Genomic DNA, 20,645 nt, shown 5'->3' on the forward strand with positions numbered 1-20,645 from the left:
GAATGTTGACAATACCAACGTCCATTCAAAGAAAGTGCAGGAGTGTTGGGATCCATGTTACCAGGATTGATTGGCAAGGCTGTAAACTTGTGCTGGGGGACTTTGCGGTTCACGGTGCATGTGTTCCTGGATTCTGATCACTCTTTTTTTTTGCTGTTTTTGAGCGGTTTGATCGGGACGATCAACGCGGACTGGGGCGCTTCGGCGGAGAATGGCCCTGCGACCTGCATTAGCTCGCGGTGCGGCGCCGAACCGAACTGAGCTCAATACCACTGGTTTGATGCTTGATATTCTATGTGCTGTTTGCTCGCTTTTTGCTGACTGCGCAATTTGTTCTCTTTTTTCCGTGCATCTGGTGTTCGGTGTTTTCTTGAACAGGTCCCACGGTGTTTCATCGCTTCATGGATGCCCGCGGAAGGAGGAATCTCCGAACTGTTTTCTGTCTGCATACTTTGATAATAAATATACTTTGAATCTTTGAATCAAACATATTCATGATATCTTTGTTTGATTATCCAAATTCTGCTCCCCATGAACTGGTCCTTTCAAAGCTGCACTGATCCATTTTGTCTGAGTGAATGGAAAGAATTCCACATCAATCTGTGCTCCACGTCACATCAAGCCAGAGCACCAATGGCACTCTTTTTCTTCGTAATTCTTCCAAATGGTAGAAGTAAAGAATCAGACAACCACAAAGCACAGAAACAGGTGCCTTCTGTCACTGTGTTTGCACCAAACATTAATCACCTTTTATGTAATCTCACTTTATTCTCCTCACATCCCCTTTAAACAAGCCACACCCCCTCCCCATCCCACCCAACCAACCCACCACTTCCAACCCTCCAAACCTGCATGAGGAGCAATGTATCTCAGCCAATTCACCTACAAGCTGCACAAGTTTGGGATGTGGAGAAAACTGGAGCCCCCCCCTCCCCAAAGGAAACACGCGTGGTGACAGGGAGAAATTGGCAACTTGGTTTATTGCTGTCACGTGTACCGACATACAGTGAAAAACTTGTCTTGCATGCTGTCTATACAGATTAGTACTTCAAAGTAGAAGAAGGGAAAACAATAACATAATACAGAATACCTGTTGGTGTAAATATCAATTTACCCCTCTGCCCCTTTCCTCTGTCTCCCACTCTGAATTTTTAACCTCTTCTCAACTGCCTATCACCTCCTCTGGGCCCTCTCCTCCTTCCCTTTCCCCTATGGTCCACTCTCCTGTCCTATCAGAATCCTCCTTCTCCAGCCCTTGACCTTTCCCACTCCACCTGGCTTCACCTATCACCTTCCAGCTAGCCTCCTTCCCCTCCCCTGCCCCACCTCTTTATTCTGGAATCTTCCCCCTTCTTTCTCAGTCCTGAGGAAGGGGTTCGGCCTGAAATGTTGACTGGTAATTCATTTCCATGGATGTTGCCTGACCTGCTGAGTTCCTCCAGCATTTTGGGTGCGTTCATAAAGGACAAAGTGTTACAGATGCAGAGCAGCAGACAATAACATGCAAAGTTATAATGAGGTAGTGTGTGACTTCAAAAGTTTATCTTGTACTAGAACTTGGACTAGAGGCTGTTCAGTAGTCTTATAGAAGCTGTTCTTGAGCAAATTCCAGAAAGACAGCACTGGAGGTCAGAATCGAACCTGGGTCATCAGTACTATAAGGTAGTAGCTCTACTAGATGGTGGTGAATCTGTGGAATTCATTGCCATAGACGGCAGTGGAGGCCAAGTCAGTGAGTATAATTAAAGCTGATGTAGACAGACAGGTAGGCAGAGGAGAAAGAATGGCTCTGCTGGTAAAAAAGTAAAATAAAATCTTTAGAAGAGATGACATAGGATTAGAAAATGTAGAATTCTTGTGGGTAGAATTAAGAAACTGCAAGAGTAAAAAGATCCTGATGGAAGTTATATATACAGGCCTCCTAACAGTAGCCAGGATGTGATCTACAAGTTAAAGTAGGAGATAGAAAAAGCACGTCAAAAAGACAATGTTGTGTTAGTCATGGGGGATTTCAATTTACAGATAGATTGGGAAAATCAAGTTGATGCTGGATCCCTAGAAAGAGAATTTGTGGAATGCCTCCAAGATGGCTTTTTGGAGCAGCTTTTACTTGAGCCTCCAAGGGGATCAACAATTCTGGATAGGATGTTGTGCAATGAACCAGATATGATTTAGGAACTTAAGGTAAAGAATCACTTGGGTGATCACAAAATGATAAAATTCACCCTGCAATTTGAGAGGGAAAAGCTAAAGTCAGATGTATCAGTATTATAATGAACTAAAGGGAATTACAGGAAGGAGCTGGCCAAAGTTGATTGGCAGGGGCACTAGCAGGGAGGACAACAAAGCAGCAATGGCTGGTGCTTCTAGGAGCAATTCAGAAGGCGCAGGGTAGATACATTCCAAAGAAGAGGAAATATTTTCAGGGCAGGAAGACACAACTGTGGCTGACAAGGGAAGCCAAGGCCAACATAAAAGCAAAAGAGATTGCATGTAATAGAGCAAAAATTAGTTGGAAATTAGAGGATTGGCAAGCTTTTAAATACCAATAGAAGGCAACTAAAAAGTCATTTAGAAGTAAAAGATGGAATATGAAAGTAAGCTAGCCAATAACATTAAAGAGGAAACGAAAAGTTTCTTCAGATACATAAAGTGTAAAAGAGAGGTGAGAGTAGATATTGGACTGCTGGAAAGTTATGCTGGAGAAATAGTAATGGGGGAGAAGGAAATGGTGGACGAACTGAATAAGTATTTTGTATCAGTCTTCACTGTGGAAGACACTAATATTATACAGGAGGTTCAAGAGTGGCAAGGGGTGGAAGTGAGTATTACTGGGGAAACAGTGCTCAGGAAACTCAAAGGTCTGAAGGTACACGAGTCATCTGGACCAGATGGACTACACCTCAAGGTTCTAAAAGAGGAAGTTGAAGAGATTGTGGAGTTATTAGTAATGATCCTTCAAGAACCACTAGATTCTGGAAAGGTTCCGGAGGACTGGAAAATTGCAAATGTCACTCCACTTTTCAAGAAGGGAGAGAGGCAGAAGAAAGGAAATTATGGACCACTTAGCCTTTTCACATCAGTGGCTGGGAAGATGTCACAGTCGACTCTTAAGGATGTGGTTTCGGTGTACTTGGAAGCAAATGATAAAATAGGCCATGGTCAGTATGGTTTTCTTAAGGGAAAATCTTGCCTGACGAATCTGTTGGAATTCTTTGAAGAAATAACAAGCAGGATAGACAAAGGAGAATCAGTGGAGGTTGTGTACTTAGATTTTCAAAAGACCTTAGACAAGGTGCCGCACATGAGGCTGCCAAACAAGATAAGAGGTATTACAGGAAAGATACTAGCATGGAGAGAGCAATGGCAGATTGGCTGGAGACAAAGAATGGGAATAAAGGGATCCTTTTCGGATTGGCTGCTGGTAACTAGTGGTGTTCCACAGGGGTGTGTGTTGGGCCCGCTTCTTTTTATATGTCAATGACTTGGATGATGAAATTGATGGCTTTGTGGCCAAGTTTGTGGATGACATTAAGATAGGTGAAGGAGTAGGTAGTGTTAAGAAATCAGAGGCACTGCAACAGGCCTCAGGCAGATTAGGAGAATGGGCAAAGAGGTGTCAGATGGAATATAGGGTCAAGAAGTGTATGGTCATGCACTTTGGTAAAAGGAGTAAAAGCATCGACTATTTTCTAAACGGAGAGAAAATTCAAAAATCCTAGATGCAAAGGGATTTGGGAGTCCTCATGCAGGGTTCCCTAAAGGTTGATTTGCAGGTGGAATCAGTGGTGGGGAAGACAAATGTAGTGTTAGCATTCACTTCAAGAGGACTAGAATATAAAAGCAGGGATGTAATGCTGAGGCTGATTAAGGCACTGGTGAGGCCTCCCTTGGAATATTGTGAACAGTTTTGGGCCCCTTATTTAAGAAAGGATATGCTGACATTGGAGAGGGTCCAGTGGAGGTTCATGAGAATAATTCGAGAATGAAAGGTTTATTATGTGAGTAGCAATTGAAAGCTTTGGACCTGTACTTGCTGGTATTTAGAAAAGTGAGGGGGGAATCTCACTGAAAACTATCGGATGTTGAAATGTCTAGACAGAGTGGATGTGAAGAGGATGTTTCCAATAGTGTGGGAGCCTTAGAATGGAGGGCACAACCTCAAAATAGAGGGATGAGGAGGAATTTCTTTAGCGAGAGGATGGTGAATCTTTGAAATTTGTTGCCACAGGCAGCTGTGGAGGCAAAATCCTTACGTAGGTTGATAGATTCTTGATTGGTCAGGGCATGAAGGGATACTAGGAGAAGACAGGAGATTGGGGCTGAGAAGGAAAATAGATCAGCCATGATGAATTGGTGGAGCAGACTCGATGGGCCAAATGGCTTGATTCTGATCCTTTGTCTTAGGGTCTTGTCTTGGGGTCCATGTCCATAGATCCCTCAAAGCTGCTGCGCATCTTGATAGAATTGCTAAGAAGGCCTGTAGAGTGTGGCCTTTCATTATTTGGGGGTTTGATTTCAAGAGCCGTGAGGTAATACTGCAGCTCTATAAAACCCTGGTTAGATCACACTGGGCATGTTGTGTTCAGTTCTGGTCATCTCATTATAGAAAGGATATGGAACATTGGAAAGTTTTTGACAAAAACAGGCCATTCAGCCCAACAAAGCTTGTCAAATTCCTATTCACATAGTGTGTTGAAATAACTATCGAGTTTAGATCTAAAAGTTTCTAAGTTACTACTCTCAACTACACAACTAGGTAGTTAGTTCCATGTGTCCACAACTCAGTGTGTAAAGAAATCCTTCCTGATGTTAGTTTGAAATCTCCCTTCGTCCAGTCTCCACCAATGTCCTTGATGATGGATTAGTTTTGAAGTTCCAGCTGGCATCCACTTTACTTATACCCTTAATGATTTTGAACACCTCTATCATTATCTCCTCTCATTCTACATCTACTTAGGCTAAAAAGATTTAATTCTTTCAATCTTTCTTCATAGCTCATACCCTGCAGACCTGGAATGAGTCTCGTTGCCCTTCATTGAACTCTTTCTAGTGCCTTCACATCCCTCACAAAATATTCAGACCAAAACTGTACACAGTGCTCAAGGTGTGGCCTCACAAGCACATTATACAGCTTAAGGAGAATGTCTCTAGGCTTGAGCTCCACTGAGCGCATTATATAGCCCTACATAATATTAGCCTTCCTAATCGCTTCTGTGCATTGTCTAGACGTTGATGTAGAGGTTTAGAGAGAGATTTACCAGAATTCTACCTGGATTAGAGAACTCGTCTTATGAAAAAAAGGTTGAGTGAGGAAGGGGTTTTCTCTGTGGACTGAAGGATACTCAGAGGAGGCTTGAGAGAGGCGCATAAAATCGTAAAAGGCATAGATTGAGTGGCCTTTTTCTCCAGGATGGCAATGACCTAAACAAAAACCTATAATTTAAAAGTGATTGGGGAAATATATTGGGGGGGGGTTTGGCATCAGGGGTAGTTTTTGTTTACATAAAGTGCATGGAACGCATAGCTGGGGTTGCTGGTAGAGGCAGAGACATTAAGCACATTTAAGAGACTCTTAGATATACACATGGATGCAAGAAAAATAGAGAGCTATGTGGGTGGGTTCCAGCAATAAAATAGTTTTCGTGCCCTTTCAGGAATGTTGAAAAAAATAACAGATAAACACAATGACATTAGTGCAAGTTGTGGAGGGGGTAAAAGAGACCAAGATGGTGTTAGGGTTTTTCAGGTAGGATCAAGAACTTGACAGCAGATTTTGTTGAATTTTGAGGTGTGGGTCCTCGTGCTCTGATACCACCTGCCTGATGGCAGGATCGAGAAGGTGGCAGGGCCCAGATGGCAGGGTCCAGGGGCATCACTTCTCGTAGTTGCCATCAGTGATGTGGAGAGTTGGACCTGTGAGTCCTTGAGCAGGGAAGACAAATGCTCAATGTCGTGAAAACTAATGCTTAATGGCAGTGCAGAGGAGGTTCACCAGATTGATTCGAGAGATGAGGGGGTTAGACTATGAGGAGAGATTGAGTTGCCTGGGACTGTACTTGTTGGAATTCAGAAGAATGAGAGGAGATCTTATAGAAACATTTAAAATTATGAAAGGGATAGATAAGATAGTAGCAGGAAAGTTGTTTCCACTGGTAGGTGAGAATAGAACTAGGGGACATAGCCTCAAGAAGCAGTTGAGGCTACCTCAGATATATTTAAGACAAGGTTGGATACATTTTTGCATAGTAGGGGAATTAAGGGTTATGTGGAAAAAGCAGGTAGGTGGAGGTGAGTCTATGGCCAGATCAGCCATGATCTTATTGAATGGTGGAGCAGGCTCGATGGGCCAGATGGCCGACTCCTGCTCCTATTTCATATGATTGTTTTAAATGATGGAAAACTGCTTCCAGGAGCAGAAATTAGTTCAAGATCATTGATAGAAGAATCAAAGGTATGAGAAGTTCTTTTGTGCAGATAATTATTCTGATCTGCAGTGCATTGCCTGACTTTACTTGCATGTTTATGTATCATTATTGACTACCCCCTGAACTGAGCTAGGGGGCAAATTAAGAGTAAACAGTGTATGCTGAGTCTCACATATGCCAGAACAAGGTATACTTATAAAACACAAAGTGGTTATGTTCACTGTGGTGTATTACTGAGCAAAATCTTCATTCTGTTGCACAGATGTGGACGAGTGTGAGGTTTTCCAATTGAAGGGAGTTTCCAGACTCTGCATACACAACTGTGTCAACATCCCGGGCTCCTACCGCTGTACCTGCCCAGCTGCGTACAGACTTCTCAGTGATGGCAGAAGCTGTGGGGGTAAGTCCTGGCCTCTGGGAGCAATTGGGCTATTTTCTCTTTTTTTCCACTGATGAGACATTAGACTGTGGTTAAGGTTGGCAGTTCACTATCCACCCATGAATGCCAATAACAGCTGTCTTCTCAGACTGCCCCTGTCCACAAGGTGAAGGGTTACTTTCACTTGTTCAGAGAGTGATATAGTTGTAAAGCATCGAGAAAGGCACTTCATCCCACCTCATCCATGTCAACAGGGGTTCCCAGCCCGGTGTGCACAGACCCCTTGGTTAATGGTAGGGGTCCATGACATTAAAAAGGTTGGGAACCCCTAATTTATATTAATCCCATTTCTCTGCATCAGGACTTTATCCTCCTTAAACAGGCCTTGTCTGTTTAAGTGTTTATCTGATTGCTTCTTCATCGTAATAATTGTTTCTGAATCCACCATCTCCTCTATCAGCACTCACAGACATCAACCAAACAATGTGTTAAAAAAATTACCCCTCAGAATATCTTTAAGTCCCCCTCCTTCCCACCTTAAACCTATGTCCTCTTGATCCTGATGCTATCGCCATGGAAAAAAAGATTTTATCTACGGTATCATGATCTTAAACACTTCTTTTAGCTCGCTCGTTTCGGGGAAAATAAACCCAGTCCACTCAATCTCTCTCATTACTATTCCCCAATCCAAGCAATAATCCAGGTTGTTGGGAGGGAAACCTGACCCAACTATAGTCATCTCTGGGATCAATCAGCAAATAGCAGCCAGCTTAAAGCACATCAGGGGTCACTGGCTCGGAATGAACAAGATTAATTATCACTGTATCATTTCAAATAGAGATGAGGAGAAAATTCTTCCCCCAGAGGGTGGTGAATGTTTGGAATTCTCTGCCCTGAACTGTTATGGAGGCTAGGTCACTGAGTTCTTTCAGAGCTGAAATTGATAGTTTTATGGATATCGAGTGATATGGAAGCATGCAGTAACGTGGTGCTGAGGTAGAACAGTTGTAATCTTGAAGAATGATGAGCAGGTTAGAAAGGGCTAGTGACCTATTTCTGTTCTTAATTCTACTGTTCCTATGCCTGCACAAAATTTACTGTATATTATCAGCTGAGCTCAATTCAAATGGCTATTGGTGCTAAACGGAAATTGCTTTGGGGTATCCAAGCCCATTTACCCTCTGGCTGACGTTTCCAGAACTGAATTTGGGCCCACAGGTATTGTGCATAAAAATAGCATTTAAGAGACAGCCTTGAGATCAAAGCGTTTCCTTAGAAAGACAAAGACATTTCCAACTAGCTGACTCAGACAATCTTTGGTTCAGTGCCCGGACAGACTTTTCCTGCCAAGTGTATGCAGTGGTACAGTTCGTAGCGTGGCTGCCTCGTGTCTCCAGTGAGTTAGATTCACTCCTGACCTTGTGTGATGTTTGTGTGGAATTTGCATGCTCTCTCTCTGTCTGAATGAGTTTCCTCCAGATGTTTCAGTTTCCTCTTGCCTCCCACAGCCCAAAGATCAACAGGGTTGTAGTTTAATTGACTACTGTATGTTGACCTAATTGGGTAGCTAAATGGGAGAGTCTAGAAGGAGTTGGTATTGTCACATTGTGAAGAAAGCTTTTGGTACATTGGCCTTCGTTGGATAAACAACTGAATACAGAAGATGAGATGTTACGTTGCAGATGCACAAGATGTGAGGCCACATTTGGAATATTGTGTCCAGCTTTCACTGCCCAGCTGTAGGAAACAGCGGGTGGCAGGGTGGAGATACATCTCTACCAGAGGAAGTGTAAAGTGCTCCTTCCCCTCACCAGTCTGAAGGTAATCCTTGGTCAAGGTGTAGCACCTGTTTAGCCCCCAGTCAGGGTCATGTGAGGCCATGGGAGCAGGTGGTGGATAGTTGTGTGAGCAGCTGGTGCGTATCACAACTCCTGGTTATGCGATCACTGATGCCAGGCAGACAATCCCTGAAGAGTATTGATAATAGCTGGGGTCACCCATCTTGTATAGACACTGCCCAGAAGAAGGAAATAGCAAACAGGTTCTGTAGAAAAATTTGCCAACAACAATCATGGACGTAGACAGATGGAAAACCATGATCACTCACGTCAGACAAATCGGGACATGACAATGATGATGGGGAAATGATGAACTCGAGGGCATAGTTTACTTACTGCCCGTTACACCACTGTGCAGCATTGAAGGTCCTCCATCCTGGTGGTGTTCACGGCTTCCTTCATCATGTCAACAGCTCAGTTTTCACTACTGTCAGTCATGCAAGTCCCAGGTGGAGACTCAGGAATACCAATGCACTAAGATGTAGAAGGAATCGTCATTGTTTTACCTGTCAGCGTTGTTAGCCTGAGCTGAACCCCCAAACCTATAGGACTGGTGGACCACTCTTGCCCTGTCCTCTATCCTTTGACCTGTTTTAGTATGGGTGACACTACCAAGCATAGAGCCCCGAATCCAACCGACACAGCTCTCCGAGTCATTGAGGCATGCAGCCTCCAAACCCTACGGCAAGGTTGTGGTCCTTTTGGAGGTTGGGTGAGATGTGGGAGATTTAATAGAAACCTGAGGCGTGGTCACCTAGAGTATGGTTAGTATTATGGAATGAGCTGCCCGATGAAGTGGTTGAGGCAGGTACACTAACAACATTTAAAAGGCACTTGGACAGGTACATAGATAGGAAGGTTAGTCATAGTCATACTTTATTGATCCCAGGGGAAATTGGTTTTCGTTACAGTTGCACCATAAATAATTAAATAGTAATAAAACCATAAATAATTAAATAGTAATATGTAAATTATGCCAGGAAATAAGTCCAGGACCAGCCTATTGGCTCAGGGTGTCTGGCTCTCCAAGGGAGGAGTTGTAAAGTTTGATGGCCACAGGCAGGAATGACTTCCTATGACGCTCTGTGTTGCATCTCATTGGAATGAGTCTCTGGCTGAATGTACTCCTGTGCCCAACCCGTACATTATGTAGTGGATGGGAGACATTGTCCAAGATGGCATGCAACTTGGACAGCATCCTCTTTTCAGACACCACCGTCAGAGAGTCCAGTTCCATCCCCACAACATCACTGGTCTTACAAATGAGTCTGTTGATTCTGTTGGTGTCTGCTACCCTCAGCCTGCTGCCCCAGCACACAACAGCAAACATGATAGCACTGGCCACCATAGACTCGTAGAACATCCTCAGCATCGTCCGGCAAATGTTAAAGGACCTCAGTCTCCTCAGAAAATAGAGACGGCTCTGACCCTTCTTGTAGACAGCCTCAGTGTTCTTTGACCAGTCCAGTTTATTGTCAATTTGTATCCCCAGGTATTTGTAATCCTCCGCCATGTCCACACTGACCCCCTGGATGGAAACAGGGGTCACCGGTACCTTAGTTCTCCTCAGGTCTACCACCAGCTCCCTAGTCTTTTTCACATTAAGCCGCAGAAAATTCTGCTCACACCATGTGACAAAGTTTCCTACCGTAGCCCTGTACTCAGCCTCATCTCCCTTGCTGATGCATCCAACTATGGCAGAGTCATCAGAAAACTTCTGAAGATGACAAGACTCTGTGCAGTAGTTGAAGTCCGAGGAGTAAATGATGAAGAGAAAGGGAGACAAGACAGTCCCCTGTGGAGCCCCAGTGCTGCTGATCACTCTGTCGGACACACAGTGTTGCAAGCACACGTACTGTGGTCTGCCAGTCAGGTAATCAAGAATCCATGACACCAGGAAAGCATCCACCTGCATCGCTGTCAGCTTCTCCCCCAGCAGGGCAGGGCGGATGGTGTTGAACGCACTGGAGAAGTCAAAAAACATGACCCTCACAGTGCTCGCTGGCTTGTCCAGATGGGTGTAGACATGGTTCAGCAGGTAGACGACCGGTTTTAGGAGGATTTGGGCCAAATGGGGCAAATGGGATAAGTTCAGATGAGAATCTTGGTTGTCATGAACCATTTAGACAAAGAGCCTGCTTCTATGCTGTATGATACTGTGATTCCATATACCAAGAATCAGTGGAAGTCATTTACAGGTGTGCTTAGAGAGAATAAAATGAGATCATTGCATAAATGGGTACTTGATGACCAGTGTGAACTCGATCAGTTAAAGGACTTCAGCCCATCAGCTGTATGACTTTATCAGAATCAGATTTAATATCACTGGCATATGTTGTGAAATGTGTTATCGTTAAGGCAGCAGTACAATGAAATACATGATGAATAATTATAGAGAAAAAAACTGAGTTACATTAAGTATATATATATGTCTATTAAATAGTTAAGTTAAAATAAGTAGTGGAAAATAACAGAAATAAAGTTCAGTGTCCATTTAAACATCAGGTGGCAGAGGGGAAGAACCTGAATCACTGAGTGTGTGCCTTCAGGCTCCTGTGCCTCCCTCTCGATGGTTATGGTGTGAAGATGGCGTGTCCTGGGTGGTGGGGATCCTTAATGATGGACGCCACCTTCCTAAGGCACTGCTCGTTGAAGATGTTTTGGTTACTACAGCATCTGGTACCCATGACAGAGCTGACTAATTTTACAACTTTCTGCAACTTTTATTTCAATCTTGTGCAGAAGCCCACCCCCTCCTTGCCATCAGATGGTGATACAGCCAGTCAGAATGCTCTCCATAGTACATGTATAGAATTTTCAAAGTATTTTAGTTGACAAACCAAATTTCCTCAACTCCAAATGAAATACAGCTGCTGTCTTGCCTTCTTTATAGTTGCATCCAGGTTAGGTTCTCGGAGACATTGACACTCAGGAACTTGAAATTGCACACTCTCCCCGCTTCTGATCCCTGAGGATTGGTTTGTGTTCCCTCACCTTACCCTTCCTGAAGTCCACAATCAGCCCTTTGGCCTTGCTGCTGACGTTGAGTGCCAGGTTGTTGCTGCGACAGCTCTCCACTAAGTGGCATATCTTGTTCTTGTACACCTTTCGTTGCCATCTGAAATTCTACCAACATTGGTTGAATCATTAGCAAATTTATAGATGGCATTTGAGCTATGCCTAGCTACATGTACGACAGCCAAAATGGGTAATAGTGCATGTCATGTGCAAAGGAAAAATCTCCAAAGATTATAGTAAGATTATAGTAATTTTGTTGATTTATCTAGTAAGTTAAACAATCTTAAGACTGAAATTCTAATTTAATAGCACTGCATTGAAACAAAGGTTTTACAGCCTTGTGGATGTTCTGAACCTGCACTGATTTGTTAACCTTCTGCCCTTGTTCTTCCCAGACGTAGATGAGTGCACAACGTCACAGCACAACTGCACAAGAGAAGCTACTTGCATCAACACGGGTGGAGGATTTCAGTGCGTTAATCCGCAGTGTCCGCAGCCTCGTGGGAACGTCAGCTATATTAAAACCTCACCATTGTGAGTCAATCTGTTGATGAAATTGTGCATGTCAGCCTCTACTGGAAGGTGGTGTATTGGAGGTCCACTCCAGCAGCCAGAGCTCTTAATCAGGGCTAATCTTCCATGGAGTTATTGTCACACAGCATGCAAATCGACCCTGCAGACAATCATCCCCATGCCTTCATCAAGAAGCTTTCTCTACTAAACTCGCTTTCCAGATTCGGCCTGTAGCCGCCCAAGCCATGGAACCTCTGAGTTTCAGACTGAGCTGCTCGTCAAAATAAATGTAAAAATGCTATGAGAGTACCTGCCTCCATCACCCCCTTAGGCAGGGCCTTCCAGATTTGAACGTTCTCTCTCTGAAGAGAATTTGTCTCATTATTGAAGCCCCTCCAAATTATATATATTGTATATACCTCTTTATGATCCTCCCTCAATCTCCTCCAATCCATGGAAAACAAACCCGATTTGTAACTGAAATATTCCAGCTGAGCCATCATTCTAATGGATTTCCTCTGCCCTGTAATAAAGTCTTCCTATAGTGTAGAACCTGGGAAGGCTGGAACCTCATTAGTATTACTGATGCAGCCTAACCAATGCTTCATAAAGTTACACTATAGAGTCATAGAGTTTTAGAGTCATGTAGCATGGAAACATGCCCTCTTGCCCAACTCATCCATGCCAACCAAGATGCCCATCAATGCTCATCCAATTTACCCGCATTTGACCCATATCCCTGTAGAGTATGGGTTACCATCCTATTTATGCCACGGACCCCTACCATTAACCAAGGGATCCATGGAACCCAGACTGCTCTAAACCATTCCTATTCATGCACTTGTCAAACTGTGTTTTAAATGTGGTTATTGTACCAGCCTCAACCACTTCCACTGGCAGCTCATTTCATACATGTAGTGAAGGCAATATCCCATATGCATGTGTGTTAGTAACACTAAGTCCTGCACCAATATGACACCTCAAGTTCAAACATAATCAAGAGATGGAGAATTCAGTAGGAGAGTGGACAATGAGGAGATCAGTCAAGGCGATGGACCAAGCCTTGGCTTGGTAAGCCTCTGTTAAAGGGGTTGTGGCTTCAGGACCTAGTCTAGACAGATGTCCACAAAAATCTCCAATACGCTAATGAGGCAGCGTTAAAATGTTTGAGCCGCTGACTTTCAGATGATATCTTAGAATAAGGGTCAACCTGTTCACTCATGTGGGTGTAAGTGACCCTGTGCCACCATATGGAAAAGACCAGGGAAATTAGCCCTGAGGTATTGATCAATATATTTTTCTTACGTAGTGTCACTAAGATTGCTGTTAGTTGGAGCTTGCCGGTGAGTTTTCTACATTGCAAAAAAAAGACTACACTATAAAATAATTCTAATGCAAAGTGCTTTTGGACATCTGGAAGACATGTGAAAGGTTATTGCACTTTATGTGTCTTCCTGCAGTGCACTTTCTCTATAATTGTAATACCACGCTCTGTGGCCACTTTATTAGGTACACCTCATTAATGCAAATATCTAACCAGCCAGCAACTCAGAGCATAAAAGCATGCAGACATGGTCAAGAGGTTCAGTTGTTGTTCAGACCGAACATCAGGATGGCAAAGAAATGTGACTTTGACCATGGAATTATTGTTGGTGCCAAACGGAGTGGTTTGAGTATCTCAGAAACTGCTGATATTCCTGGATTTTAATGAACAATAGTTTCTAGAGTTTACAGAGAATAATGAGGAAAAACAAAATAAAAATCCAGTGAGCAGCAGTTCTGTGAGTGAAAGTGCCTTGTTAATGAGACAGGTCAGAATGGTTCCAGCAGGCAGGAAGGCATCACTAAATTAAATAACCACGTGTACAACTGTGGTGTGCAGAAGAGCATCTCTGAATGCATGATACATTGAACCTTGAAGAGGATGGTCTACAGCAGCAGGAGACCACACCAGGTTCCAATCCTGTACCTAATAACGTGGCCACTGAGTGTAAACGTGAGTCTTTGCTGCAGGGAACAGAGTAGGACAGCCGGAAATGTGTGGAACATCTACACAGGTCCAACCTTACAGCATCAGCAACTTGGGTTCAATACTAATCTCAACTGCTGTCTGCGTGGAGTTTGCATGTTCTCTCTGTGACTGTATACATTTCCTTCCGGAGTTATGCTTTCCTCCTGGATCCCAAAGGCACATGGTTAATTGGCCACAGTAAATTGTCCCCTAGTATGTCGTTATGACAGAATCTGGGGGAGTTAATAGGAATGTGGGGAGAATGAAATGGGGTTGGTGTAAATGGGTTCTTAATGATCAGCACGGACTCTGGGTTAAGAGCCTGTTCCAGTGTTGTATGATTTTATGCATAGAACATTTAAATAAATGTTTTGTTGAACTATATTTCTAAAAGCATCACTGGAATGTATTTGTTTTCCTTTTTGTGCAGTCACTGTGAGCGCCATCCTTGCCCTATGAATAACAAGTCATGCCACCGTGCTGCAAAGACCATCTCCTTCCATTACCTCTCGATACCCTCCAAAGTGAAGACTCCAGCCACCTTGTTCCGCATTGCCACAGCCGTTGTCCCTGGCAGGCCTGGAGCTGACAGTCTGCGTTTTGGCATTGTGGGAGGCAGCAGCCGAGGGCAGTTTGTGGTCCAGCGATCTGACCGGCGGACAGGAGAGCTCATCCTTGTTCAGCCTTTGGTAGGACCTTGCACCGTGGAGGTTGACGTGGACATGTCTGAATATCGTAATCACACTTTTCAGGCCAAGCATTTGTCAAAGGTTACGTTCTTTGTCTCAGCCAATGGATTTTAAGGCAGTGGTTAGAGACTACTTATGTTACTCTGGATTAGATGAGATTGTGCCCATTATAGTGAGGTGACTTCCGCAGTTCAAGAGATCCCCCGAGTGCCACAGTATGAGAATCAAGACCGGCCTCTATGCCTTGACTGTGTATAATTGATTGTGTGTGAGACTTTGAGCTGTGCATTCTCTGTAGTGACATAAAGGCTGGGAGACTGGCTGAATTCCTAGCCTATGTGGCTTAAACAAAACCTTGGATTTCTTGGAATTGCTGCTTACTGAATGCTGAGTTGCCCAGCTTCATGTTCCTGGTTCAGCAGAGGATGCTGGTTTTCCTGCCAGCACGTATTTCACACTGGTAGTCGTCATAGTTAGCACAATGCTTTACAGTAGCAGGGGTCCGGCTTCAATTCCTGTCGCTGCCTGTAAGGAGTTTGTACATTTTCCCCGTGGCCACATGGATTTCATCCGGGTGCTCCGGTTTCCTTCCACAGTCCAAAGATGTACCCGTTAGTAGGTTAATTGGTCATTGTAAATTGTCCTGTGATTAGGCTAGGATTAAAATGGGGGTTGCTGGGCAACATGGCTCGAAGAGCCTGCTCAGCACTGGATCTCAATAAGTAAATCAATAATATTTGTTGTCCATCTCACATTTGTCATTAGTCTCTGGTTCCACTACTTACCATCCATTCCTGATTCAGCATTCACTTTCCAACCACCATTTCCCATTCATCTCCAGTTGAGCACCCAGCTGATCTTAACCGTACATCCTGAATATTATCCATCTCCTTTAACCATGATTTATCTGTTCTTTTGTTTAATATCTGTCTCCTGTTTATAATTCATCTCCAGTGAGCCATTCGTCCCCTCTTTCTCATCCGTCCCCCGATCACCTCCCCCTTTCCATCCATCTCCCATTCCCCTCTCCCATTTCTCCTTTATCTTCCATTTCCCATCCAGGTCCCATTAACCACCTATCACCCGTTTCCCATCTGCTTCCCATCCATTCTGTTTCTCTGCTATCTCCTCTTCACCATCCATCTTCAATTTCCTCTCCACCTCTTGCTTCCCCTCCATCTCCCATTAACCATCTTTCTGCTTATCTTCCAGCCTGAATTAATCACTCATTCTCTGCTGAGCATCTATTTATCAGTAACCACTCATACCCTGTTTACCGTTCATCCCTCATTTGCCTAAGTACCTAAGAAAATAGGAGCAGAATTAGGCCACTCTGTCCCACAGTAAATTCATGACTGATCATCTACAGCAGGGGCTCTCAACCTGGACCCCACGGACCCTTTGTTTAATGGGATTGGTCCATAGCATAAAAAAGGTTGGGAACCCTTGAGCTACAGGATTCATCTGTTCAAAAGTGCCAGTTCCCTGATCTTCTCTGTAATTAAAAACCCCAGTGAGTTGAGGTCCGGTGTTTCTCCACTCTCTGAGGAGTTCCTCAGTTTCACATCCATTCAGCCTCAGTTTCTTATCCATTCCTTTCTGCCATTCAAGTCCAGCTTATCACTGGTCTCTTCCTTTCCATGAATCCCCTGTTCATAATATGTGGACAGACTTCAGTTAGTAGTTGACCGCACTGGTCTGTGTGGAACCACCCATAGGCCAAATCTGTTAAGGAGGACAGATTTCTGTCCCTGAAGGTCTTCAGTGAACTAAAATGTTTTCTACAACAGTCTAGATGGTTTAACTCATTTCCAGGATGACACCCATCACCTGTTTTTCATTAATCCTTTGTTCAACGTCCATTCCTAATCAGTCACCAATCCGCGGTTTATTTCCCCTTTGTTTGTGATCCACGTTTCATTCACCATTCGTCTCCTAATTACTGTCACGATGTATCGGAACCCAAGTGCAGCAGAAAGACAGACTCTGTTGTAGAGACGGCCACCAAAGTTTATTCATAATAATTCCAAAAGAACATCAGTGGTTCTGCTGAGCGACACCACGAGAAGTAACATTCTCAAAACTTGGACCCCGCTATTAGTGCTAATCAGGCGTCTAATTAAATAATACAAGTACACAGAATCCCTGAACCTATCAAAATAAATGTAACAAGTCTAAATAGAAAGCACCAGGAGACCCGCATTATAATGAGCAAGTTGCTCGAGGAGGAACTCTAAACAATTAATGACTCTCATTAGACTAATAACCAATCAGCTGCTCTTTAAAAACCTTGGTCCACAACATTCTCTGGCATCCCACACAGGCCTGAAGAGCTCATTACAATTAGTTCATAAAATCATGAGGATCTTGGATAAGATGGATGATCACAGTATTTTTTCAGGTTTGGGGGAGTCTAAAACTAACGGGTATAAGTTCAAGGTGAGAAGGGAAAGATTTAAAAGTCACTTTTTTTCCACATGGACAGTGGTGGGTATATTGAACGAGCTGCTAGAGAAAGTGGTCGAAGTGGATACAATTATATTTAAAAGACGTCTGGATGGGTTCGTGGATAGGAAACATTTTGAGTAATAATGGGGCCAAATGGGAAATGGGACCAGTTCAAAAACGCACCTTGGTAGGCATGAATGAGTTGGGGCGAAGGGCTTGTTTCTATGCTGTGCAATCTCTGTGACTCTGCAACACCTCATATACCGTCTAGGTAGTCTCCAGCCCCTTGGTATGAACATAGAATTCTCCAACTTCCGGTAAATCCCTCCCCCTCCCTTCTCCTATCCCTATGTCACTCTGCCCCCTCCCCCAGCTGCCTACCACCTCCCTCTTGGTTCCGCCTCCTTCTACTACCCATTGTGCTTTCCCCTATTCCTTCTTCACCTTTCCTGCTTATCCCCTCCCTGCCTCCCTTCCCCCACCCCTTTATCTTTCCCCTTACTGGTTTTTCACCTGGAACCTGCCAGCCTTCTCCTTCCCACCCTCCCCCCACCTTCTTTGTGGGGCCTCTGCCCCTTCCCCCTACAGTCCTGACGAAGGGTTCCGGCCCGAAACATTGACCGATCTTTTCCACGGATGCTGCCCGACCTGCTGAGTTCCTCCAGCGTGTCGTGAATGTTGCTTTGACCCCAGCATCTGCAGATTATTTTGTGTTTAGGGGACAGATGCTTCTGCACTTTGTAGATTAGCAAAGAAGAGGTCAGACTGGCTTATCTTTCTAGCTTGTTCGCACATGGGTTGCCATGGATGCAGCTCAGCAACCATGTCCTTCAGGACTTGGCCAGCTCCGTCGCTCGTGATCTTACCAAGCCACTGTGGATGGCAGACTTTGAAGTCCCCACTGAAATGCATCTTCCAAGTCACAGTCATAGAGACATACAGAATGAAAACAGTGCCTTCGACCTACCGGGTCCATTCTGACCATTTACACTAATCCTCTATTAATTCCCTTTTTTAATCTCCCCACATTCCCATGAACTCCCCCCGTATTCTTTTACCACCAACCTTTAGCATAGCAACCAGCTCCAGATTACAATTCACTTCCAGTTTACCATTCGCCCCCCGGCCATCCATTGGCTGTTGACCCCCCTCTCCTTGGTCTACAGTCCAAGTTTTCTCTTTCCATAGATCCTGTGTGTACAATCTACACTTGTATACCATCCATATCCTTTCTTATTCATCCACTGTTCTTCATCATCTGTTGTTTAAGATCCATTTGCTGTATACCATAATCTCTTCCTCTCCTAGCACCACCTCATCAGCCAACTATAATTTATCATCTTCCTTCTATTTACCATCCCTACACACTTACCCTTCCATCTCCAGTCAATCATCTAATGATTGTTATCTAATCCTAGTATCATCCACTCTTTACCACATATCCTGAATTTATCCTCCATTTTTTTTACCATCTATCCACTGTTTATCATTAATCTTCCCTTGAACATCAAGTTTTCCAATTTTAAGTAATCTCCCTTGAGTATTTCCCCCTTTCCCCACCCATTTCTCTCTGCATATCTCTTTGTCTGATCCTCCTCCAGCCTTATTTTCAATCTCTTTCTCACCCACACCCATCACTCATCTTCAGCCCCCCCCCAGTTCTATCCACCTGTCACACCCACACACATAGTTCACCCACAGGTCACTCACTCCTCCACCCCTCCCCAACAACCTGGTTGTGGTTCCAGCTGCTGTTCACCTTTCCCCTGTTGGTTGCCTCTATCACTTCCCTTACCCAACACTAGTAGCCCTTTGTGTTCCTGCTTCTCACCCTCCAGCAGCTGCCACGACCTTCATCCTCCCCTCTAACCCTTCCACCTCACTCCATGTACCTTCCTGTCTTGACCTGCCCTTCATCCTTCAACCCCTCTGCAGTCCACCTTGGGCTTCTGTACTACACTCCCCCCCCCCTTCAATTCATGACAGCCTTCTCCTTCAGCAACTCCTATCCCTTCTGAGGTGCCGCCTGATCCACTGAGTTGCTCCAGCAGATTTTGTTGCCTCAGAGTCCAGCATCTGCCATCTCTTGCTGTCACCATCCACCTGTTTACCTTCCATCTGCATTCACCGTCTATGCTCTCTTTGCCGTTTGTCTCTTTAGTATCCATTCTGTATACCCATCTATCTTCCTTTTACTATTAACTCAATTGATTATCAATTCCCGGTTTATCATTGGCCCTCTATCTCTAGTTTGCCGTTGATTTCCCAAATATCTTCCATCCTCCATTTTGCATCCCATCCCCCTTTTCCATCCATGTAGTGTATAGTATTGGTGACTGGTTTGTTTTGTATTTAATTGTATCAGCATTGGCTTCTTATTGTTATCATGTGTACCAAGATACAGTGAAAAGCTTTAGTTTGTTATCCATCAACTGTTTCCTATCCCTTCCCTGTTTTCCATCCACTTCCAGTTGTCATCTAGCCATAATTTACCATCTTCTACATATCATTGTTATCTAACACACCATCCATCAAAAGTTCACTATCTGATGCTGAATCCCAGCATTTACCACATAAAAACCATCACCAGCTTACTGGTACTTCTGTTTACTATAATCCACTGTTAACATCTACCTCTCTTTAACTACCAGTCCGCCATTCCAGGTTAACCACCGTTCCCCAATCCACCTCAAATCACCCGCTCTTTTCAGCCATTCTCTATTTACCATCAAAATGCTGGAGGAACTCAGCAGGTCAGGCAGCAACAATGGACAGTTGGGTTTTGGGGTCCAGACCCTTCATCTGGACTGGAAAGAACGAGGGAAAAAGCTAGTATAAAAGGGAAGGGGGAGGGAGACAGGGTGGGGCAAGAGCTGGCAGGTGATAGATGGGATCACAAACAAGAGAAGATCTGCAGATGTTGGAAATCAAAGCAACACACACAAAATGCTGGAGGAACTCAGCGGGCCAGGCAGCATCTATGGAAAAGAGTAAACAATCAACGTCCCATGAGTCTTGATGAAATGTCGACTGTATATTCTTTTCCATAGATGCTGCCTGGACTGCTGAGTTCCTCCAGCATTTTGTGAGTGTTGAGGTGATAGGTGGATTCAGGTGAGAGGGGAAGATAGGCACCCCCCACGTCCTTTTATACTGGCTTCTCCCCACTATCTTCCCAGTCCTGATGAAGGGTGAAGATCAACTGTTTATTATCCTCCTTAGCTGGTGCCTGACTCTGAGTTCCTCCAGCATTTTGTGTATTGCTCTGATTTCCAACATCTGCAGTCTCCCTTGTGTTTCCGATTACCATCCATTTCCTGT

At 44.2% G+C, this 20,645-nt stretch overlaps 1 protein-coding gene across 1 annotated transcript in view; it reads left to right on the forward strand.

Moving 5' to 3' along the window:
- The window catches only part of LOC140209146 (fibulin-7), a 61,381-nt gene extending 41,217 nt beyond the window's left edge, over window positions 1–20,164 (forward strand). Inside the window, exons 6-8 of the mRNA XM_072277626.1 lie at window positions 6,691–6,828; window positions 12,059–12,197; window positions 14,618–20,164. Coding sequence (XP_072133727.1) covers window positions 6,691–6,828; window positions 12,059–12,197; window positions 14,618–14,990 — 650 coding nt within the window. The 3' untranslated portion in view covers window positions 14,991–20,164. The remainder of the gene's footprint in view (window positions 1–6,690; window positions 6,829–12,058; window positions 12,198–14,617) is intronic.
- Window positions 20,165–20,645: the final 481 nt, after the last annotated feature.

The sequence above is a fragment of the Mobula birostris genome, chromosome 2 (assembly GCF_030028105.1).
Source record: "Mobula birostris isolate sMobBir1 chromosome 2, sMobBir1.hap1, whole genome shotgun sequence".
Taxonomy (NCBI): Eukaryota; Metazoa; Chordata; class Chondrichthyes; order Myliobatiformes; family Myliobatidae; genus Mobula; species Mobula birostris.